A 25,082-nucleotide genomic window follows, 5' to 3' on the forward strand; every position below is an offset into this window, starting at 1 on the left:
GCTTTATCAAAAGCTATGCATAATATCTGGCAGCTGGTGCTTGTTTTGGTTTCAACTCAGTCATGTTTTCAAGTGAGTTGAGCCAATAATAAAAAGTTAAGTGAGAACACGCAGACCACTGATGAATTGAGAAAGTTGTCACTTTGGAGACATGGACATGCTGTATGTCCTGCAAATTGTGACCACAGTTTTTTTATTCACTTGATTTTAAAAATGACGGCCTGCACAAGACCCAGAGGTCAGGTGACTAAGGAGAATACAAAAGGGAAGGATGTGTTCCTCCATTGTTCCTGTGTGTCATGTTTAAGATGATGTCACAGCTGTTGAGTCAAGTTGAGTTGCATAAATCATTAATTCTTTTTAATGATGACCTTCAAAACTCATCCTTGATCATCATCAGAAAGTAAAATTGCTCTAGCTCTGAGAGGAGCCCAAAACTGAGTCCTGAGTCCGGTTTCCACAGAGGAGGAAGACATGACTGAACCTCCACTCACGTTCTGCTTTTAACCTTCTGACCAACAAAAGAAACATTTCAGAGTGAGTCTGAATCATCACATCTGAACGCTGCCATGAGGAACTGACCTCTGATTCAGGATGGAGGAATCTACCGGCTGTAAAACACAACATGTGGCCACAGACTGCAGCCTCTTTACAGTTCAAAGCCACAAAACTTTATTTCATTGAGGTGGTTGACAGTGGTTGATGGAGTGATCTGATCTCTCCTTCCTCCTAAACCTCCACACACATGGCTCAAATGAAAGTGTCGCAGAATAAGATTCTTCTCCCGTCTTTAGTGAAGTTGTGCAGACAGTTTGTAACAAAACACGACCCTCTGCTTCCTTTAACAGGTGAATGAAACTGCCTCTGGAGTTTGGAGCAGTGAAGGCCCTATGTTTTCTGGTGGATTTGTTGATCAAGGACTCAAAAGAGGAAAAACATGTGTGTGGGGGGCGGTTGTTGTTTTTGTGGAGGGCCACACCATCCAAAGGTAATGGGCTCTTTAATGAGGTGTTTTTATGTGCTAGGCAAGTGGCAGCATTGCGGGTCGCCACGAGGATGAGTTTACAAGTGACCACACAGGGAGGCGCTGGGCGAGCGTCCTTGGTTTGATGGAGGGCCCTGATCTTTACAGCGAGTCTGTTTGGAGACTTTACGGCCTCTGAAAACACATAGAAAAGAAGTGATATGAGGATCGGGTAGACTGTGGAAGAGGTGCTGGCGTCTCAGTGATGAGGTTTAAGCTTTAACAGATGAACAACTGCTGCAGTTATGGATGTTGAAACCCATCAGAACATCAGAGCTGGAGTGACCTTTCCTCCTCGGTGAGGCGAAAGACTCATATGAAGGTTTTCTGATCTGCCAGTTTGACATGTTTATACAGCCAGTGATAGAAAGATGCAGTAGGCCACCCAGAGACACACAACACTTTATCAAACAGACGACATTTCAATCTGACGAAGAACTTCTTGTTGGATCAAATCTTACAGTCGACCAAAGGGTCAAATCTTTTTCATCAGATGTTTTCTTTTCCACATCCCCTCCCACAAGACTCCCAGTAGAGAAAGAAACAGGACTTAGAACTATTGTTATCCTTTAAGTCAACATGGGAGAGAAATAAGAAATTAACATGCAATCATCTGACAACTGGCCAAACTTCACTACTGAGGAAGATCATGTGGTGTGATTGAAAGGTCCAGAAGAGGTTCTAAATGGACTCATCCATCCATCCATCCGTCCTACTACTTTTGTTGTTGTTTTATTCACCTGACATCAACATTAACACCCGTTTGGTTTCAGAAGATAACCTATCGGCGCTCAGATGATTGTGTCTGTTTCTCCATCGAGCTGCGAGAGTCTATAGCACAATACATGAGTGAACACCACTGGGATCCAAGGCTGCACACTGAGATACAGTTACAATTAATCATTCAATTTAAATGACTGAATGTTTAGATTCCATTGTTAATGAGGACCTAAAACATTTTCCTCATGTTAATGTAAGGTTTTAGATTTCATAGACTTTCTATATAAAAGCTCTGCCCATGGGAGAGGAGTGAGTTTAGACCTTTTGGGATGTCCGGTTCCACCTAAGGAACCATCAGAATTGTATTTCCAGCTATAATGAACGTTTGTTGTTTTCAGGGCTGACTGAGACGACACTGACAGTTTCAGTCAGATCATCATGTTTTCAGGCTGAAGTGGTTGTCGGTCTGTGAGCTCTAAGGCAGCAGCAGCAGGACTGAAGTGAAGTGACAGGTCCAGGTGGCAACACAGGGAGGCAAAGCAGCAACTGTTGGCCCAGTGCCGGCTGATAAATAATCATCCAACTGTGAGTTGAGCGCCACTCAGCAGTGTGGACAGAGAAGTGATGGAGGAGGGCAGCAGTTTAAACCGATCAAGTCTGGATTTTATATTAAACATATGACACCATGAATATTTCAGCCTTTAAGGATGTGGATGGCACTGATGTAATATGGGAGGAAAAACCCCATTCATTTTTATCGACGGCATGAAGCACAGAAGCATCTCAAACAGAAACATCCGACCGCTGATCCTGTTCTGTGACTGTGCTGCTGACGACGGGTGAAACCTGACGTTTTAAGAGCCGAGAAAAGTGACAAGCACATCTGCAGCTTAAATTAGTTCTGTTTGGTTCGTTAATTCAACAGCAAAGCATTTTGAAAAGATGTTTTCATTAAAGTTTCTGGTTGTGAGATGTATTTACCAACTATCAGCGAACTGTTGGTCATATACATTCTTCTCAGCTGTAAACGCTGCTCAGTTTGTTGTGTCATGTGCACATGTTGTGTGCATGAAATCTGGCCTATAAATAAATCTGACTCAACTTGACTCCCCATCTATTTTTATCTGTGTGTGTGTGTGTGAAAGCAGGGTAAATCCAGTCAGGAACCAGTCTGGACAGGGTGCAGTTCACAGCTCCTTCCTGTTCAAACACTATGACGAGGCTTCACTCTTGTTATCATGGTTGCTTCTCTGTTTTCTCTGCAGAGTCTGATGGAGGGCGGAGCTCAGCTCACACACACTGGATGCCATTAATGACACGACCTATCAGAGGGATCAAAATCAACTGAGTGAAGTCACACCGGTAATGAGTACTTACAGCACAGGTAGGCCACAGTGAGAGCATTTAGGGGAGGGATGGACGACCAGCGAGCGTCTCTGCTGAGTGTCTCTGCAGAGCAGGAGGAGGGGAGATTGTCCACTAGTTAAAAGATCACACGAGTCATTCACTTGGATGAAGAAAATAAAGTTTCTAGAAAGGGTTTCCAAATTGAGTTTAACATACGTTGACATGCAGTGTGGACAGGCAGCCTAGTGAAGCTCAACCACCAAAATGGCTGCACATCCTGAGAGCAGGAGGTCACTTTGAAACTGATCAGTGTTTACTGACAGTGAGAGCAGTCCTGTGTGTGCGTGTGTGTGAAGGATATTATGTAACTGGCATGTTGCTATGGAAACCAGTTGACCTCTGACCCTACAGTTGGCGTCAGGAGGATCCCTCATGACGCTCTCACAGGTCACTCTGCGTGTCACTGCTCAGGTGTCACATTTATGTGAGGGAGGGGCTGAACATGTGCAGAAGTAACTAACAGCTACTGTGTTATACTGTGTAGTCTGGCCTTGGTGTCTCACACTCTCTCTGTGTCTTCACAGATTTCTCCAGAGCTCCATCCACCAGCACCAACCTCCACCTGCACCAGCTCCTTCCCTGTGCTTCTACCCTGCCTGCCATCCCTGCTCATCAACCAACTTGCTGATCCTGCTTTCGCTGTTCACGGCCCAGCCTGCCCACCAGGAGCCTCCATCAGCCTCCATCAGCTCTCCCCTGACTGAACATTCCCCATCTATCCCATATCTCATGTTGTTACCGTTTTTCACCATAATCTGGAGATTCAGACATGAGAACAGATACAGTCTACTTTACTGTGCTGTTTTATCATTGAAAGTTTAAAGTACTACTGTATACTGTACATATATATATTAGAACATTACATTACATATATTTTGCACATTCTCTTTTTGCAGAATTGCAAGACTGCCATACTGGGGAGGGAGGACACCCATGTTCACACCCCAGCAGGAGGCCATTGTAGCTGACATCATCCATCAAAACAATGCCCTTACACTACGAGAAATACAGCAACAAATTATTGAGAACGATACAGACTTCGAGGGAATCAATAGTACTTTGTACTTGCACCACAAACTGGACTGGTGCAAAAATGTGGACATGGTCTACAGAAAGGGCCAGAGCCACCTCTGTTTTCTGAGGCGGCTGAGGTCCTTCAACGTCTGCAGGATGACGCTGAGGATGTTCTATGAGTCGGTGGTGTCCAGTGCCATCACATATGCTGCTGTCTGCTGGGGCAGCTGCCTGAGGGTGAGGGACACCAACAGACTCAATAGACTCATTAAGAAGGCCACCATGTTGTGGGAGAGGAACTGGACTCTCTGACAGTGGTGTCTGAGAGGAGGATACTGGACTTTCCCTCTCACCCTCTCCACAATGTGCTGATCAGCTACAGGAGCTCGTTCAGCTACAGACTCTGACTCCCATGATGCACCACAGAGCGACACAGGAAATCATTCCTGCCTGTCGCCATCAAACTGTTAAACTCTGCACTGTGACAGACACACTCACTTTATATATACAATGTATATAGTGTCTTTACACATGCACTGTATTTTTATTTTTTTTAATTTTGAACACATGTAAATACCTGTACTTTTAGATTTTAGATTTATACTCTTGTTTTGTTTATCCTATTTTTATACCTTTCACTTTTCTTTCTTGGTCGGGAATACTGCAAGTGCAAAGTCTGTACGGAAAAGAATTTCCCTTCAGGGATAAATAAAGGAATTCTGAATCTGAATAGTGTGAGCCTTTCCACCATTCACCGTATCCTCCATCGCAACAGGATACAAATGAAACAAGTTTACAGAGTGCCCTTTGAACGTAATTCTGAAAGGGTAAAGGAGCAGCGGTTTCAGTATGTACATTAGTGTAAGTGTTCAGTTAGCTATGGTACTGTACTATATATATATTATTGTCATGTTCAATGGCATCACATTACATATACAATGTATGTTAATGAAGAATTCATACATTGTACTCCACAGCATAGGCCTGTCTCTTTGAAGCACTTACAAAACTATAATAAATATAACTATATGATATAAAGTAACTATATCCGTCTAATTGCAGAGAATGTTTGAAGTGGACGCCATGGAGAGACCCCACAAATTCATTTTTGTTGATGAAGCTGGCTTCAATCTCACCAAGAGAAGAAGGACAGACAGGAACATAATTGGCCAACCAGCCATTGTTGAAGTCCCTGGCCAGCATGGTGGTAATGTAACACTGCGTGCTGCTATAAGCAACCGGGATGTTCTTCACCATCATGCCACTCCGGGGCCATATAACACCCAGCACCTTCTCACCTTTCTTGGTGGTCTTAGAAATATGTTGTCTGCGAATGAACAGCAAGAACAGGAGATGATTGAGCGACCTATTTATGTTATAGTTTGGGACAATGTTAGTTTTCACCGTGCTGTGCAAGTCAGAGAATGGTTCTATACTTGCCTTCCTCGATGCAATAGAGGAGTTTTTCTCCATTTGGAGATGGAAGGTGTATGAGCTGCAGCCCTACACCAGGCTTAATCTTCTTGAGGCCATGGAACTAGCCTGTGATGACATTGGCGAGGAGATGTGTCAGGGTTGGGTACGGCACACTACGGGTTTTTTCCCCCGTTGTCTGGCAAGGGTAAATATAGCGTGTGATGTGGATGAAGTGCTGTGGCCTGACCCAGCCCAAAGACAGGATGATGCTCAATAATGCTCAATGATTGTCATTTGAGGTTTTTTTTGTTTGTTTGTTTGTTGTTTTTTTTAACCTTTTACAGTAAATTATAGGCTGTACACTTTCATTTGTATTTGTCAATTTCAGGTTGATTGTTTTTTTTCCACAGTACCTCTTATACTATAGTTTATGTTTGGAGAGTAGAGCAGAGTAAATGCTAAATCCACTGAGTTGTGAAATCTTTTTTGTCTTTACTTTTGGAGATACAAAATGCATAAGCTATACTTTATTGTGCATAAACATTTCTCTATAAGCAACATGCCTGGACCACTGTGTTTTCATTTTTTTTTGGTGTAGTGTTTAATGGCTACTCAGCAGTTTTCCAATTTTGTCCGATTTGTGCAAGATCTGACAACATTGTTCAGTTTTGAGCACATGTACAACTATTTTGAGGTGATGATGTGATTTTGCAAAAAGAATCAGAGGTTTTGTGGATATAGTTTGAGTTAAGTTAAGTTGAGTTAAGTTTAAGTTAAGTGATTAGAATTCTGAGAAAAGGACAGGAGGATTCAAAAATGTGTTTTAACAATTGTGAAAAACTGTAACTGCTTTCCTGCCTGTACAACATCCACTGCACGTCCGCCCGTCCTGGGTGAGGGATCCCTCCTCTGCTGCTCACCCTGAGGTTTCTCCCAGTGTTTCCTGTTAAAGGTTCTTCTGGGAGTTTTTCCTCAGTCGATGTGAGGGTCGAAGGGCAGAGGATGTTGCTGTGATGTTATGTTAAGCCCTTTGAGACAAACTGCTTGTAAAAATGGGCTGTACAAATAAAGTTGTCTTGTCTTGTCTCATGAAACTGAAAGTGAGTGCTGATAAAGAGAGCTTTTGAATCCATTTTTATTCAGCAGGACATAAACTGTTCCCAGTTCCAGTTTACATAACTCAGACCTGGGCAAACTGTTCCACAAAGGGCCGGTGTGGCTGCAGGTTTTCTTTCCAACCAAGCAGCAGCACACCAGACTTGACTCATTTAATCAGTCGTGGATCAGCGGTTAGGGTGTCGGACCCGTAACCGGTGGATCGCTGGTTCGATTCCCCGTCCCGGTGTCCATGGCTGAGGTACCCTTGAGCAAGGTACCTAACCCCCACTGCTCCCCGGGCGCTGCACGCGGTCGCCCACTGCCCCGGGTTTGCTGTGTGTGTGTGCACGTCACTTGGGTGGGTTAAATGCAGAGAACAAATTTTGTTGGAGTGAGTTCCCTCCAATGACAAAATATGTCACTTTAATCTTAATCTTTAATCAACTGATCTCAGTCTTCAGACAGTTGATTGGTCAAACTGTGTGCTCTTGGTTGGTTGGAGCAAAAACCCGCAGCCACACCGGCCCTTTGTGCCCAGGTCTGACATAACTCATCATCTTCCAACTGTCAGATTCCAGGCGCTGATGGATCTGGGCTGTTTTTCACAGTTTGGCCTCCTCTGACAGCAGCTCGAGAGAATGAAGTGTTTGAGTGACTGACAGTTGCTGGTTTGGATTCTCTGAGCTGACAACAGGTCACATGCATGCGATACAAACGACTTGACTTCTGTGTGAACAGAGCATCAGAGATAGATGCGGCCCAGGGGTGAGGGAGGGAGGGTGGGCTTACAGTGGTCGCTCCCCCCACCGCTCGCCTCCCACCTTCACCCCCTACCAGATGCCCCACGATGACAGAGGCCTCGCTTGGCACTGATGTGAGCTGTCGGTTCTCCCCAAGGCTGGAGCGTGCCAGGCGACAGCTGCAGGGCTCAGGCTCTCGACGCAAAACAATCCCCCCAGAAAAACCCCCACTGGCCCCCTCAAACCTCTCCATAACCCGCCATGCAGGCCATGAGGGCCAATGGCCTCCTCAATACGACCATTGTTGTGCTGCAGGCCGACTAAGCCCCCCATATCAGAGGGATGAGGCACACACGCACACACACACACACTGCAGTGTGTCCTGAGTGTTAACACGAGGCTCAGGATGACGGACTGGACTTCGAGAGCTCAGCAGCTGTTTGCTGTGTAAAGATGTAGGAATGAAAATCCAAGAGAAAACGAAAGTCCATTTCCATTGCAGTTCAGGATCACAGTTAGTCACATCACAGCCACAGGTTTCAGTTCAGTTGACTGAGTTTTCATGGTTCAGATGTGAGCGAACACGATGCTCTTTTCTTCTGCTCCATCATCACAACGTTCCTGCACTGATCTCACTGAACTACTGTGGCTTGTGACCAGATTCAGGGCTCAGCAAGCAAGGTGAGAAAAGTGCCACCTCGGGCTAGTGGATCAACAGCTCAGCTGCAGCTGAGGAGTGAGACATCTCGCTCATAGATGATCAGTTCAGGATGTAAGTTGAATGAATGATAAAGTTGAAGATGAAATGAAGTTTTCATCTGGAAGTTTGACCATGTGAACTGTGAGCACAAACAGCAGCTCGAATAAAACTTTCAGGATGACTACAGCAACATAGCGTCAGTGTGTGTCTGTGTGTGTGTGAGACCACAGATAATAATTGTATGTTGTGTTTTGTAACACTAGAGGGAGCTGTTGACTCTTTGTTTCCTCTGCAGACTGCAGAAACACACAAGCTGTAATAATCAGTACATTCTGATCATATTTCAGAGTTTCAGAGTGTCGCAGTGGGACTGATTGATCAGCTGTCCTGTGATGACTGATCAGTGTGATGATCGTGAGGACACTGTGTGGATGTGATGCTATGCTTGCTCAGGGATCAGATCTTCTCTGACATTCTGATCTATTGATCAGTTTGTGGTTATTCTGGGGACTCTGATCAACAATTCATGAACTGCTCCAGCAGGCATGTGAGAAGTTTTACCTGATAACACCTGATAGCTGAAGTCTCAGTGAAGTATGACAGATGAGATCAGATAAGAAATACTGGTTCAGTATTTCAGGTCAAACTCCTGAGGGGAAAACATTCCCGTATTTTCCTCAGAAACGATCAAACATGATCTTTTTCTAAAAATTGATTCATTTTGCTTACTAGGTCTTCATGGCAGTTTAATGTGTTCAGCATTTCCTGTTTCATAACCAACCACTCGAACATCCTCCCTCATACTGTCAGAAGTTTACAGCACATTAGCTTCACAGGATGTGATGGAGGGCAAACATCAAAGAGGTTACTGTAGCGTCCTCTGCTTTGACTTCCTGTTTGTCCCAGAAAACAACTGAACAATCTCGAAGTCTGTCAGACAGACAGCTTCCAGAGTCACCTCATCCTCATCGTCATCTTCATCTTCTCTGATCATACAACCTTGACTATAACTGCAGCTAATATTGACAAATCTGTAGTTTACTTAATCCATTTGTTAAGTAAACATCATTGTGTAAAGTTTCGTTCGAGCAACAGTACCAAATCCTGGTTCAGTGGGTTCAGTCGGCTGTCCCACAAGAGAGGACGTTTAGTGTTTTGACTGAAAAAGAATATTGCAGATGAATTGTCTCTCTCAACCCGACCGATCAAGGCAGATGGCCGCCCACTTAGAGCCGGGATCTGCTCCGAGGTTTCCTCACCAAATCAACTCAACTGTTTCTGCCTGAGTCGAGGCAGAGAGATTTTCATGAACAATGAACAGCAACTCCCATGATGACACACTGCTTCACTACGTCATCAAACATCTTGAGTTTTCATGGGCTTGACTGAGACCCCTGGTTGCAGAAACTACTGTTCTGTTCAGCTTATAAAACTCAGAGCGTCAATTAAAGATTTGATGCATTTAATTTATTTCATTGCATTTTGCTTAAATGTGAATAGAAAAAGCACAGTACCACCACCTACTGGCCAATTTTAGTTTAGCAGTCAGTGTTTTGTTGATGTTGGAAAAAACTTTATTCAGGAAGTGAGAACAAAGTAACAGAATAACATGTTTTGCCAGCTTCCAGTGTTGATCAGCCACTCCAGCATACAGCTTGTTTGAGTTGCATCGTTGGTACATAATAATATGTTTCTGTAATTTTATTGTCATGTGCTGATGTTTTTAAGTGGCAAATCTTCCATTGTATGATCATTAGAAATGTATTTCACCTGTGTTTCTTACTGGCCTACTGTGTCTGTTAGTCACACTAGAGTTTGGTTGATATGGTGCACAGTATGATGTAGAATTGTTTACTGTTTATAATTGTTATGTTTTAATTCCTTTTAGTTTTACCTTTACTTCAGCAATAAACCTGCTACGAAGATAATACACAGAGTCTTGTTTGGAGTAGAGCATTTAGCTGTGGATACATGCATGAGACGCATTGAGGACAGAACAATTACAAACTGTGTTTAGGCAGCAAAGTGGTCAAAAGAAGTGTCCATGACATCACGAGAGGTTTGTGATTGATTGCCATGTTATTTTCATCATTTTATTTGACATTTCTTTATATTAAATCTTTGTTCTGTTACCATCAAATGGGCCAATTATATTTGTTCCCCTCAGATCAGTCTGCAGCCTGATTGGTTCTTATTCTGTCACTTGTTTCTGCCACTTACAGTTGAATAAAACCCTCTTGTTGAAGATTCATCTGAGAGTCCTCGTGCCTGCCAGCCCGTCACATAGGAATGACTTGGTTCAGGTGAGTGAACAGGAAACCAAGGCAGGTAGGAGGAGGATGAAGAAGAGCAGGGATGATAGAGAGATGATTGTGAGCCGTAGTTGGTCAGCAGCTTTGACTCCAATTAGTTTTTATGAGATTAGGTTTAAAGTCGCAGCCAATCCGGTCCAGAGCACATACAGAAACCTGGCAGAGAGAGTGTGTGTGTGTGTGTGTGCGTGAGTGTGTGCCAGTGTGTGTGTCAGCGGCCAAACTGAACCTCAGGCTTTCTTTCTGAGGTTCAGGCTGCTCTGATTGGTCGTAGGAGAGTCTGTCTCCAGAAATCGCTCTAATCCTCTTAGATAAAACAGAGTCCTCATCCAATCCCCTTCTCCAATCCCTCCCCTCCCTCCCCTGTTGTCTCTCCCTCTCTCTCTCTCTCTCTCTCTCTCTCCCTCCCTTCATGGGGAAGAGGAGGTTTTAATCCGAGTGGATTACGTTGCAAATTGGGTGACACTGGAGGCAAGCGACTGCAAAATCAGTTGCAGACTGTTTTATGTCCTCCTAAATTTATCCCAGCAGTCAACCCACTTATTTGTCCAGTTTTCATGAGGAGCAAACTGGAGGAATTGGGAAAAAGCTGCCAGGACCTGGAGCAGGTGCCGAAGTGTCTGAGAAGGACCAGCTCTCATTGGTAACCTCAGGATTTTCTCTCTTCTTTACTTGCCAGTTAATTTGTCTTGGACAACATTAAAGATCATCTGCAAGTTTCTTTAAAGAGGCTGAGAAGCTGAAACAGGAGGTGGAGAGAAGATGCCATCAGCAGAATGAGTTTATCCAGACATGATGGAGATCCTCCAGGGTCCAAAGCCCACCTTTGTGACCTCCGTCTTCTACTTGCTGTAGCCAACATGAGGAAGCCGTTCCCCACAAACGTTTTATGATCCTCTTGAACTTTGAGAACTGATCACAGACTCTGAAACCACCTCTAAAACTTCAGACTTGAAGCTGCGAGGAGCTTGATGTTGGAAGGTGAAGGCAGGATGGTGGGCACGAAGCTGCTGTGGATTCTGGGATTGTTCTGCCTGTGGATTACGACTCAGGCTCAGATGAAGATCCCACCAGAGACGTAAGTATCCTGCACGTCTTCTGCTGGATCTTCCACCTGCTTTGGGGGGAATAAAAACACAGGGCAGGACAGTTTAAAACCCCACGGTGTGATGATGTTTGGCTGTAGTGTGCAGCTCCCAGTGTGGTGTGGATGTAAAGCTTGTTTAAAAACAGTGTTGATTTGATGTGTTTCACACGAATTAGGCCTCACAGCACAAACTCCCAGAATGCATTGTGTTTCATGAGGGTCCTGAGGGAAAATTGCTGACACAATGTGATTCCCTCAGGATGTTCGCGAATGCTCTCCTATGTTTGTGTCAGGCTCACAGCTGCTTTAACTCAGCTCCTAACATTAACCAACATGACTGCATGTTCAGCCCTCGGCACCACAGAAACTATACAGTTAAGTTTAGGAGAAGATCAGTGACTGTGGGTTCACATGTGAACTCTGCTCTCCGGAGTGAAAGTCATTTGTCAGCTCAGGTTGACGTCGTTTTTGTTGTGAAACTGCATTTCCCAGAATTCCCCCGGGGAGGTGTTGGGGTTAGGGTAACATCCTCATTAGCATGAAGCCATGAGGCAGCAGAGCAGCAGAGTCTCCCTGCAGGACATTCCCTCCCTCCTCCTCCACCATCTGCTTCACCCCCGCCTCCATCGGCCCGGTCACCTTGTCCCCTGACCCACATTCAGCAGCTGACTGACCGCTGCAGGCCTGAACAGAGTCCACCATGTCACCTGGTCACAAACACACCTGCTCTGCTGAGGATAGGGGTATGTTTTTACTGGGAAAATAGCAACAAAAAAGTGTGTTCAATCCACCTGAAAAGACATCCAGCAGTTCGTGAACATGATGTGTTCCTCAGGAGTTAAAGCAGCAGGTCTGGTGGATGTTTGGTCACGAAGCATTAAGTAGTTTTGAACAGTCAGCATTAGCTTTCTGTAACTGCAGCCAGTCCTAACATCACCCCACTGGTCTCAGAACCGGTCGGCAGCTCAGATCATCAGGGTCATTTGGAGGACTTGTGGACTTTTAGTCTGATGCTTATTCTCGTTGTGTATGGAGCTGTTTTGGGCTGTTTGCTTCAGGAAGTGGTGTAGAGAATAAAACAGGATCTCAGTCCAATGGTAGCTGAAGATCCCGGAGTCTGAAGTCTTATCAAACAACACAACGCTCAACGATATGTTGTCTGATAAGACAAAGACTTAGTGTGATCACAGGGATGATGATTTCATTGCAGCCTCCAGTCAAACAGTACAAATCTGCCGTTTAGAAAATCGTTTGACAGGAACGTGTGCTGGTGTGTATTTAACCTGTCAGAGCAGTGAGATCCTGCAGCAGAAAGACGACCCCGAGAGGAGACTCTGCAGTACTGTTGAACGATGTGACAGCATCACAAGGTATCATCACAAGTGGGAGGACAAAAATGTTTAGTTTTGCCCTTTGAGCCCAGTCTGTGATTGTTCTTCAGGTCATGGGTGTCTTTTCTGCTGATGGATGTTTGTGATATGAGTGCAGCCAGCATGAAGTCCAAATTATGGGCCAGTTTCTTGTCAGCTGGATCTCAGACACAAACTATGACTATTGACTGTATACCGAAGTCCAAGGTGAGACCAGTCACTTCTAAAAATGATTGTTGTTCTTCTGGCTCTGGATGCTCCTCTGAACTTCTGATTGGTTGTTTCAGGTAGTTTCATGGTTACATGGTTTGACAAATCCAGGGATTCTGGAGGTGATCTTGATGGAAGGATTATGGATTTACTGTCATCAGAGCCCCTTCATTTTACTGACTGTCTGCTCACATTTTTAGAAACACACCTCTGAGCCGGTCTGAGTACCTCCAGTGTATTCTGTGTGGGCTGTGACGTTTGAAGCTCTTGTGTTAACTGCCTGAAACAAAAGACCAAAGAGTCGGAAGCATTCACAGCATGAGAGCCATCGTCCCGAAACTGAAAGACATCACTGGATCAACACTCGTTCATTGTCATGTTTGGCTGGTCAACAGCCACAGATAAAAACTGTACATGAAAAACAGACTTAATTCTTTACTGAAGTCTTTAGTGCTAGTGAGTTCCTGTTCTGGTGCTGTTTTATGGACCGAAACCACAAAGTGTGTGTCTGTGTTTGTGTGGTTCTGCATTTTGCTGATGATATTTGTGTCCTTTAAGTAGGATTTTGAATGCAGGACTAGACTACACTAACGTATTGGAGTGCAATATTTTTACATAAGTACATGATCTGAGTACTTCTAATGGTGTACTTCTGTAGTATGACATCAGCAGGGCTCGTTGGCAGAGATTAAGCTGGAGTGGAAATGTTGTCACAAACATATTTGGACGTGCAGAAATGTCACTTTGATTTAATTCAATCACAGACTGCAGTAACAGCTACAGATACCAGTGACTGCCTTTCCATACCATGGCGGTTTGCTCTTTGACTCTAAAATTCAACAAGTCATACATTTTGTTGAACTGATTTCTCAGATTGTCCTTGTGTGAATATAAATCTTCACTATCTGTAAATCGTCACAGTTGTAGTTCAGATACATGACGTTAGATGTGTCTGAAATTATTTTCTACCAATGATTTCATTTTGACCGGTCAGAACCGATCAGTTCGCACATCTGCATAGATGAGCTCCTGCTGTTGCCATGGTAACGGCATCTGTTTGGTTTTGTCATATTCATCAAGGTGGGCAGAGAGATGCTCTCCTCAACATCACAAACCTTACAGTGTTGTTGTTGTTGTCGTGTGTTGTTGTTGTTGTGTGTTGGTTCTGCACACACACCTGCAGCTCTCTGCTGTGACCCACATGAGGAACAGATTATCTAAATCTCTTTCATCACTGTCATATTTAATGGCCTTTTACTGCCATAACCACGACAACACACTGCCAAACTGAAAACAACACATCAAACAAACACACTGTTTGTTCATTTGTTTCTTTCTTTCTCTCGTGGAGGGCAGAGGTGGTTGATGCAAAGTTGGAGAAAATTGGTGTGCAGTATGTGTGTGGCAGTACTGCAGTATGCATGTGGCAGTACTGCAGTATGTGGTACTGTGGATTTGTGTCCTGTGGCTTCATGTCCTGCTCTCTGTTGCAGGGTTCAGCAGTGGGCGTCAGAGTTCTCGACTCAGCTTCGAGACGTCACCACCAAATACTCGGGCTCCCTGCTGCTGCAGAAGGTAAACCAACTCCTCACACCTCCAGCCGTGTACGTGCAGAACGTGTCTTCACCGGGTTGACACTTCATCAGAACAAAAGTCCATCAGTATTGAGACTAAAACAGAGAACCACAACCCCAAGGATGCATTTCACTCACTAACACCCAGCCACAGAATTTTAGGTTCAGTACACAGAACTGATAAACAAATCTGCAGCTTACATGAATGTATTTTCAGATCCCGGATCAGTTTGGGATACATGTCTATGACCAGCTTCCTTCCTACAACATATAATATCAGTTTGTGTCCTGTTTCTATGCGTCTTCTGTGACTCATTTGACACATTTGTTCATGGACACTCAGGAAGGAAAACATCACGTTTAAAGTTTAGGATTAACAGCAACAACAACAACAACAAGCTTTGAAAATCACCCACTTTGTGTTATTTTTACTGATAAAGTCAAACTGATGAAATCTCACACTGGTCTGAAGGCCACCAGGCTGGTTGCTCTGGGACTGTGTGTGTGTTGGTGTGTTTCAGACAGCACACACTCAGGGATCATGGTAATGCTCAGTGAGCCCTCTTTAGAGGGCGGCGTCAGGATTTGTGACCTGTTCTGATTTTAGACATTCATCCATTCGAGTGTCAGATTTATTGCAGACAGACAGTCTGCCTTTAGAACAAATAGAAACCAAACCCACAAGGTTCAAACGTCTGTCAGTTTTCATGTTTCCTTTTGCTGTGGGTGAGTTTGTGAGAAGAAAAAATGTAGAAATGTAGAAATCTTTCCTGTAAAACAGCCAGAAGTGGAGACAATGAGCATCAGGACTGATGGGGAAGATTTTAAAGGAGTGTATAGACATGTGACTATTCGTGTGCAGGTACAGGTGAGACCCTGACACTCAGGTGGCTACATTAAGGTTAATAACAGACTTTACAGCTGCCCGCTTTCATTTTACTTCAACCCTTAAACAGCGTCTGTAGCAGCAGATTACTCATTCAAAGTCACTTTTGAAGATTATGCTGTTGGTGTCCTTCATCATATATTATGATGATGTCTGCTCCACACATGTCCAAACGTGAAGACATACGCAGGAGTCCAGCTGTAGAGCTTCGTTACTGTGCATAGTTGTGTTTACCAAACCAGCAGACAGCAGCTTCATTGTCCATATCAGGTCGAGTCTTCTGAGGTGTCACTGAAGTCCGTGTTCACTGCAGGGACTGCGTTTCATGGACTAATTGGAATTAGTGAACGATTTAATGAGGTGATTCAGAGTGTAAATAAGCACACTGGACCTCCTCCAGCTTCTTGATCTGCAGAAGGTGACCCGATTACCTCAGAGAAGTACAGCACACGTAACAGCAGCTGATTCAAAGTGTTCAAACCCAAACTATCTGCCAGCATTGTCATCATCATCACCGCCACTCTTTCATCACTATCTCCATGGAAACATCAGAAAACAGTTTGTGTCAGGTCTGGATTAGACAAGACAAGACAACTTTATTTGTACAGCCCATTTTTACAAGCAGTTTGTCTCAAAGGGCTTAACATAACATCACAGCAACATCCTCTGCCCTTCGACCCTCACATCGACTGAGGAAAAACTCCCAGAAGAACCTTTAACAGGAAACACTGGGAGAAACCTCAGGGTGAGCAGCAGAGGAGGGATCCCTCACCCAGGACGGGCGGACGTGCAGTGGATGTTGTACAGGCAGGAGAGCAGTTAGCAACATGAGATGTGGGATAGATGGGGAATGTTCAGGCAGGGGAGAGCTGATGGAGGCTGATGGAGGCTGATGGAGGCGCCTGGTGGGCAGGCTGGGCCCTGAGCAGGGAAAGCAGGAGCAGCAGGTTGGTTGATGAGCAGGGACGGCAGGCAGGGTAGAAGCACAGGGAAGGAGGTGGTGCAGGTGGAGTTTGATGCTGGTGGATGGAGCTCTGGAGAAATCTGTGAAGACACAGAGAGAGTGTGAGACACCAAGGCCAGACTACACAGTATAACAGATAAAGGGAGAGGAGGGAGGAGAGGAGATAAGAAAGAAACTTTTTTAAGCATAGCTATAAAATGGTTCGGTTACCTGAGCAGCCCTAACTATCAGCTCTGTCACAGAGGAATGTTTTTAGCCTGGACCTAAAGGTGGAGAGAGTGTCTGCCTCTCTGACCCATGGAGAGACTTGGTTCCACAGTAGTGGAGCCCGGTAGCTGAAAGCTCTACCTCCCAGTCTGTTTTTAGAGGTACTGGGAACCACCAGCAGACCTGCATTCTGGGAGCAAAGTGTTCTACTGGGGCAATAAGGAATAATGAGATCCTCGAGATAGGACGGAGCTTTGTTACTGAGAGCCTTATCAGTCAATAGAAGGATTTTGAAGTCTATCCTATATCCTACAGGAAGCCAATGGAGTGAGGCTAAAACAGGTGAGATATGCGCTCTCTTATTAACTCCTGTCAATACCCTCGCTGCAGCATTCTGGACCAACTGGAGACTCTTCAGGGAGTTTTTAGAACATCCATCCATCAGGCCCAGAAACTCATCTCAGCTCATTGAAATGACATATTACAGGTTTCTTCCATGAAGAAATCATTTCAGGTCTTTGGCTCACATGTAAGTCCACACCCATGTCTGCACCCTCCCCTCTGTGGCTCACCTGCAGCTCAGGTGTACCTGCTCACCTTCAAACCTGCACAGTGACAGATGGTAACAACAGAGTCTTTCAGCCATGTCTGAACCAGAAACAGACTCTCAGTGGAGGGGACAGCAACACTTCAACTAACGCACAACAAAAACAAACAACGCATGAAATCACATGGCATCAGGAGAAGATCAGAAAACAAACAACTTCATATGTCAAACAACAGAGGCTCACAATAGAAACAAAATTATCATAAATAATTCAATAGAAACCATCGGGAGATCAAAGATTTATCAGCTTGTGTCTCTGGGACTTTGTGTTGAGTGTGATTGGTTTGACATCCAGTCAGAAGTTCTGTTGTCCTTCCTGAGGTTCAGCATACGAACACAGATGTGATCATCGTAGATTACATGTGGTCTTCTGGGGAGGACATAACGCCCACAATGACTTTGTTTGGTTATTTGGAAGGCTGCTCGTCCTGTGCTGATGAAAATCTGTTTTTGTTTCCTGTCAGAAACTGAAGGATGTGGAGTCCATTGTGAAGATTGTGGAGCTGGATGGAGACGACTTGGTGAAGGATTACTCTGACGAAATTGAACAAATGTTGGGAAGCAAAATGAAGTCAGTGAAGGTGAGGACAAAGAGGTGCTAATTTTAAATCCATGAAGGTAAAGAAAGAAGGCATGGCATGATTCAAATTGAAGCAGTAGACCCTGAAGTGATGCTACATTTCTCACAACACAACTCAAAGCTGTGTTTTTAACTCCTAATTTGTAGTCTGAGATGCCCCTGATGACATCACCAGGGTTATGCTCAGAGTGAACTTCCTGCCTGCTCTAAAACAGATTCAGATGGAGCAGTCTGAGAGGGTTTAAAGGTTTGACTGCTCAGTTTGTTTCTGGTCTGATTCAGCCTGTGGTGAAGATGACGACTTCATTTTGAGGGATGTGGACAGTTTATCCTTCACATTCTGTCTGCTTCTTGTCTCAGAGGTTAGCGGAGTCTGCGGAGGATGCTGATCTGTACCACGAGTTCAACGCTTCTTTACAGGTCGGTGCTCTGGTTTTGTCCTGATCACTAATGAGGACTCGTCCAGCTGTTTGGGTTGGTGTAATCCATACTGAAACCTACTAGGATCTGGGTTTCAGGTGGACCAGAATAAACATGCAGAGAACTGAAACCTGCCTGAAGATAGATAATCAACCACCAGTTGAGTTGGTCAAGGCTGACCAAGTTTGCTTTGTAAAGTTCTCGTTGTTCAGCCTCATGTGGGATGTCACTTATTTTTAATATAATTAAAATAATATAATATAATATAATTAAAACATTTAATTTCCTAGCTGTGACATCTTCTGGTTATTTAAATTGGTATGTGGCAACACTGGCTGGGTGAGGTTAGGTTTAATATCAAATTTATCATCAAAACTCAAGCTCCTCTCTGAAAGTCAGCATCTTATTGTGAAAGGATGCGCTTTTCCTGTCTCCTGTCAGTTTGATTACTACAACTCCATGCTGATCAACACTGTGGACGAGGATGGGAACAATGTGGAGCTGGGTGGAGATTTTCCTCTGGAAGAGAACGAACACTTCAACAACCTGCCAGTGAATACGCAGCAAAGCGACATCCAGGTGCCCACCAATGTCTACAACAAAGGTCAGAGCTCAAGACCACCACAGTCTCCATGATCCTCATGCTGAGCCTCCCTGTGACGTCTGAATCACCCTGTTTCTGTGTGCAGATCCCAACATCCTCAACGCCATCTACAACTCTGAGGCATTAAATGACGTTTTCATCAGTAACTTCCAGAAGGACCCAACACTCACCTGGCAGTACTTTGGCAGCTCCACCGGTTTCTTCAGAATCTACCCAGGTGAGTTTCCTCTTTGAAAGGAGACATGAGGTGAAGTCCTTTGTCCCCGATTCTGGTTTTATGATGGCACCTCTCCATCAGCCAGTGAACACTGTTGGCTGTCAGTGTATGTGGATGAAAAACAAGTTTTCATTGGTCCAAAGTGATTTTAAACCACCTTTAGTCTCAGTGAGGAAGGCAGCAGCCAACAGCCTACTGGAGCTCCTGCTGATGTCCTGCTGCAGACAGGATTGTTCAGCATACAGTAGGGGTTCCAAAGTGTGACACAGCCTTCAGCGGACTTAGCTTGGCTCGGTCCCTGGGTGGGATCGTGATTATGTGATCTGATCCCACAGACACTCAACAATCGAGCCAAGACAGCCCAATCTTGCTGTTTGACCAAAGTTCAGAGTGCAGCACATGGAAACAACAGTCCTCCTGCACTTAGTACAGTCTCACTGTAACTGCTGCATCTCTGAAGCCAATCTGTAACCTCTTCACATACATAAAAACTGATCATTAGGTCCCACTAATCCCACATCAACGAGAACCAACCAGAACAGATCAGAACCACAGCCTCTGGTTGCTTCACGGCTCATGATGTGGTTTGATTCTATAGCAGCCTGTCAGCCTGTCACTCTGACTGTCTCTATGTGCCTCTGCAGGTATCAAATGGACTCCAGACTCTAACGGTGTGGCAGCGTTTGACTGCAGGAACCGGAACTGGTGAGTTCAGTGTCTCAGTCCTCCATGGGAGTCCACACAAAAATGTCTTCCACAGAGAACAGGTCCTGCTGACTTTGGTGATCCCTGACTTCTCCTCCAGTGACACCACGAGGCCCACATTTTTTAAATTACTTTTTAGGGACACCACGTGTTGTTTTTGGAGGAATCCATTGAACTCGATTTATACTGTATATAATATGTAAACACAACTACGACATACAAGACAAGACAAGACAAGACAAGACAACTTTATTTGTACACCTCATTTTTACAAGCAGTTTGTCTCAAAGGGCTTAACATAACATCACAGCAACATCCTCTGCCCTTCGACCCTCACATGGACTGAGGAAAAACTCCCAGAAGAACCTTTAACAGGAAACACTGGGAGAAACCTCAGGGTGAGCAGCAGAGGAGGGATCCCTCACCCAGGACGGGCAGACGTGCAGTGGATGTTGTACAGGCAGGAGAGCAGTTAGCAACATGAGAACAACATTACTAAAAAGACAAATAAAACAAAATCTCAACTGTTCAGTTTCACTTTCCATACCACCTCAATATGATTTTAACATTTCACAAGACTGAAATTATAATAATGAAATTATAATGAACTGCTGTATCATTCATGTATTTTTTATGTGCTGTTGAAAATCACTATCCTATCAATTCAGTATTTAATGATGCCTCTAATATCAAATGAAATCTCTTTCAAAGTGGAGCACAAGTGAACACAGACTGAAAAATATTTTATAAAGCACAGATTAAGTCTGTACAAGAAGAACTTCACTAAATTGATGTGTAGTTCACAGACACTGTGTTGTCTCTGTCAATTTGTCCACCCTCTGTGCAGAAGAAAAAAAGAGTGTGTGAGTTTCAGTCTGAGCTCAGACTCTGGCCAGTCGGAGTCCTGATCCTCTGGAGAAGACGATAAGCTGTTCCTTAGCCCACATGGCACCATATGTGACTGTTCATGCATTTATAAATAATACCGGAGAGCTGCATACGTCCCTGAACACATCATCACATGGCATTACTGCAGCTGAGCTGGAAAAGCTGCTGCATGCGTCTGCTGGGAGAAACTCAGAGCAACACGTTTGTACTTTGTATCAGAACCTCAGAGCTTTAAAGGTAAAAACTACATGTGGAGCTGGAGGAGAGGGGGAAGGAGAAGAATTGTATGTGGTTGAGAATTTGCAAGAACAATTTGTGAATTCTTTGAGATTAAAGTCACAAATTTATGAGAAGGAGGTCTGGAGGTCAGTCAGGACTGAAACCCTGAGTGACGTTAAGGCCACAGATGGTGTGACCAGTGAGCCACTTCCTGTGTGCAGGTACATCCAGGCGGCCACATCCCCCAAAGACATCATCATCATGGTGGACATCAGCGGCAGCATGAAGGGACTGAAGATGACCATTGCCAAACACACCATCAACACCATCCTGGACACGCTGGGAGAGAACGACTTTGTCAACGTCATCGCTGTGAGACACACACAAGCACACACACACACACAAACACACCTCAGCAGGTGGATGCAGAGGCTGTAGAACTGCTGACAGGGTCCAGGACTGAAGTGTCTCCTCCTGTGTCCTCCAGTACACAGACTACGTTCGATACGTGGAGCCCTGCTTCAAAGGGACTCTGGTCCAAGCCGACTTGGACAACAGGGAGGTAAGACCATTATCTGCTTCACAGAGGCTGCAGCCAGCACACACACACACACACACACACACACACATAGCACATCATCGTCATTAGGTCAGCCTTTTGGCCTACTTCCTGTAGTGACATCAGTAAGTCCACATGGAGACATGTTTGTGGCACAGAGGAACAGACCTGTGTCTGTCTGTCTCACTCTCTGTCTGTCTCAGCACTTTAAGGTGCTGGTGGAAGAGCTTCATGTTAAAGGAGAAGCAAAGATCAAGAATGCGATGAAGGAAGCCTTTAAGATCCTCAATGAGGTTTGTGTTCTTTACAAACTCTACAAGCTCTTCATTAGTCATCCAATCAGAATCAGACTTTAACTTTCTAACTGAACTTTATTTGCTTCCTCTTTCACTGTAATGTCTGTATGTGTGTGTATGTGTGTGTATGTGTGTGTGTGTGTGTGTGTCTGTGTGTGTGTGTGCGCGCAGGCCCGGCTGAACGGTCAGGGCAGCATGTGTAACCAGGCCATCATGCTGATCACAGATGGAGCCATGGAGGACTTTGAGTCTGTCTTTGAGGAGTTCAACTGGCCTGAGCGCAGGGTGAGGACCAGTTCAGTCCACTCAGTCCAATACGTTGGGACTGGACGTCTGATTCGAGTCCAGCTGTGCAAAGACGGTCTGAATAAAGTCAATGAAGCAGATGAGGGACAGAAAAACTTTAACAGAGCTGTGAAAGTCCTGCAACAAAACAGTATGAACAGCTGGATGAAAAGGAGGGCGGAGGAGGGCGGAGGATGACATAAAACAAGATGATAAGCACACGCAGTTTTGTTCAGTATTTCACAGCAGGAGGCAGATCACAGCCAGGTGTAAACAGGTGTGCTTTTCTGCTCAGGTGAGAGTCTTCACCTATCTGATCGGCAGGGAGATGACCTTCGCCCAGAATACCAAGTGGATCGCCTGCAACAACAAAGGTGCGTGTGTGTGTGTGTGTGTGTGTGTGTGTGTATGTGTGCGTGTGTGTGTGCGTGTGTGTGTGTGTGTGTGTGTGTGTGTGTGTGTGTATGTGTGTGCGCGCGCGTGTGTGTGTGTGTGTGTGTGTGTGTGTGTGCGTGCGTGCGTGTGTGCGTGTCTATGTGTGTGTGTGTGAGTGCACTCACTTCCTGCATGTTTCCTCAGGTTACTACACACACATCTCCACGCTGGCTGACGTGCAGGAGAACGTCATGGAGTACCTGCATGTGCTCAGCAGACCAATGGTCATCAACCACGACCATGACATCATTTGGACAGAGGCCTACATGGACACAGTGGTGAGCCCAGCCAGCCAATCAGAGAGCTTCAAGGAGAACTTCATTATTCAAGTCCACATACAGTGTTCTTTATCATCATCATCATTTCATCTTCATTTGTGTGTCTGCTTCCTGTATGTATTTCACCTCGTTCTCCCATATTCCTCTGGGCCTCCCCCTCCATCACTCCGGCAGCTTCCCAACACCAACGAGGTAAAGCAGGACAAGAAGTTGTAGATGTAGATGAATATCTGTTGGACTCACAGGATGTTCTTTACCTGCTGGTCAGATATGGTTTAAATGAAAACGTGGTTTTGTTCTTCATTTAAGAGTTACAAAGACTGAGGAGGAGGAGGATGAAGAGGAGAGTTTTCACCTGAACGTTGAGGAGAATGTTATGCAAAAAGTCAATATCTAAATTGTCTAATTTTGTACTAAAGAGTTTATAGGCCTTGAGTGTCATGAGTGCTGACTCAGATCATGTCCTCCTGTCTCCTCCTGCAGACTGACACCTTCGAGCTTAAATACAGCTGCTATACCTCAGCTAGCAGGCAATCACATTTCTGAATTGGAATTGAAGCAATGTTTAAATACACATTCTAATACGCTAAGAATAAGCTTTATATTGAATTAATGGAAAAACAAATCTACTAAACAACAAGAACAGCACATGATGACAGGACGTCCAGACTGTCCACTGGGTTTTGTCCAATCACACAGACACTGTTTAAGCATGCTGTCGGCCCTCTTGTACAGGGCAGGGTTAGGGTGTTCCTGCGTGTCAACATTTTAAATGTCAGTCTGTCTTTGAACATCTTCTCCATCATTTGTGTGTTTGCAATAATAACCCCAGTGTGTGTTGAATGTTTTGCAGCTCTTCACCACCAAAGCTCAGAGTCTGCTGCTGATGACCTCCGTGGCCATGCCAGTCTTCAGTAAGAAGAAGGAAACGGTCAGCGTCCATACACATCCATCCCATATGTTCCTTTGTAAAGTGGAGAGCAGTCGGTTCAGATCGTAGCCTTGCTGGTTGGTCTTCCTTTGATTTACTGACAGGACAACAGGAGGACAAGCAGCAGGCTGAGGACTTTCAGTTCAGATGGATCAGTCTGAACAGCACTTCATGTGTCTAATAGCTTACATGATAGCACGTTTTATGCTAACTGCTAACATTCATGTTATCTGTGTCAACTAAGAATTTGTCCTACAGCTGCCTGTTGATACCAATCTTCGAAAGCCAGGAAATTTTAAATACCTTTTATTTTTAAATACCTTTTATCTCTATTAAGTATTTCACTTAATAAAATATGAAAGCACAGAGCCATAATGACTGTGATGAAATCATAGTATCTGCTTAAGTTCAGGAGAGAAGAAAGTTGAGATTATTACTCATTATAACCTCATTATAATTAAAGTATTCATGGTGAGACAGCTTTATAAAACGAAAAACTATGTTGTACTTGAACACACTCTACAAACTGAAGAAGTTTGCATTTGACTGATGAGCTCATGTCTGTTGATAAGACACTGTAAAGTCGTATTAAAGTGAGTGGTTTTGACCCTGCTATGTGTCTCTCCAGCTGTCCCACGGGATCCTGCTGGGTGTAGTCGGCTCTGACGTCCCACTGCAGGAAGTGATGAAGTTAGCACCCAGATACATGGTGAGCTCGGATCTGTCAGGGCCTGCTGATCTCAGAGATGTTTAAATCTGCACTTTTTCTTGAAGGTCAGAGGACAGACTGCCATCATGAAAGCTTCAAGTGTCAAACATTCTTCCTCCACAGCTAGGACCTCACGGCTACGCTTTCCTCATCACCAACAACGGGTACATCTTGGCTCACCCTGACCTTCGACCTCTGGTGAGTCCTCTTACTGCACACGACATGTTCAGAGATGTACGATTACACTCTGGCAGATGTCCCGAAGGGAACATCAAGGGGAAAGTATTTATAAGGGCAGTTATACAGTATTTCACTCCTGACACACACACACACACACACACACAGAGTGACAGTGTGTCCTCTGTCCTACAGTACAAAGATGGAAAGAAACTGAAGCCGAAGCCAAACTACAACAGTGTGGATCTATCTGAGGTGGAGTGGGAGGATACAGAGGAGAAAGTAAGTATACACACACATACACACACACACACGGTGATCCGATTTTACTGTGTAAAGCTGGGTTCGTACGACATGACATGACATGACATCAGCCCAATAATAACTCGACCAACAGACGCAGGACGTCAGGAACGAGATACTACAGGATTATCTCATGAAGA

At 44.6% G+C, this 25,082-nt stretch overlaps 1 protein-coding gene across 2 annotated transcripts in view; it reads left to right on the forward strand.

The window, feature by feature from the left end:
- Positions 1 to 11,082: 11,082 nt before the first annotated feature.
- LOC124062128 (voltage-dependent calcium channel subunit alpha-2/delta-4-like) overlaps positions 11,083 to 25,082 on the forward strand; it is a 44,456-nt gene continuing 30,456 nt past the window's right edge. Inside the window, exons 1-18 of one of the 2 annotated variants that reach the window (XM_046394655.1) lie at positions 11,083 to 11,509; positions 14,592 to 14,673; positions 17,801 to 17,917; positions 18,277 to 18,336; positions 18,778 to 18,940; positions 19,026 to 19,157; positions 19,802 to 19,862; positions 21,191 to 21,341; positions 21,457 to 21,531; positions 21,732 to 21,821; positions 21,996 to 22,109; positions 22,405 to 22,483; positions 22,689 to 22,822; positions 22,997 to 23,014; positions 23,676 to 23,753; positions 24,382 to 24,462; positions 24,586 to 24,660; positions 24,835 to 24,921. In XM_046394655.1, the coding sequence (XP_046250611.1) occupies positions 11,403 to 11,509; positions 14,592 to 14,673; positions 17,801 to 17,917; positions 18,277 to 18,336; positions 18,778 to 18,940; positions 19,026 to 19,157; positions 19,802 to 19,862; positions 21,191 to 21,341; positions 21,457 to 21,531; positions 21,732 to 21,821; positions 21,996 to 22,109; positions 22,405 to 22,483; positions 22,689 to 22,822; positions 22,997 to 23,014; positions 23,676 to 23,753; positions 24,382 to 24,462; positions 24,586 to 24,660; positions 24,835 to 24,921 (1,704 nt within the window). In that variant the 5' untranslated portion in view covers positions 11,083 to 11,402. Of the gene's footprint in view, positions 11,510 to 14,591; positions 14,674 to 17,800; positions 17,918 to 18,188; positions 18,337 to 18,777; positions 18,941 to 19,025; positions 19,158 to 19,801; positions 19,863 to 21,190; positions 21,342 to 21,456; positions 21,532 to 21,731; positions 21,822 to 21,995; positions 22,110 to 22,404; positions 22,484 to 22,688; positions 22,823 to 22,996; positions 23,015 to 23,675; positions 23,754 to 24,381; positions 24,463 to 24,585; positions 24,661 to 24,834; positions 24,922 to 25,082 lie in introns of those variants that run through there. The other variant, XM_046394654.1, reaches the window with a different exon arrangement.

Source organism: Scatophagus argus, chromosome 7, assembly GCF_020382885.2.
Source record: "Scatophagus argus isolate fScaArg1 chromosome 7, fScaArg1.pri, whole genome shotgun sequence".
NCBI lineage: Eukaryota > Metazoa > Chordata > Actinopteri > Scatophagidae > Scatophagus > Scatophagus argus.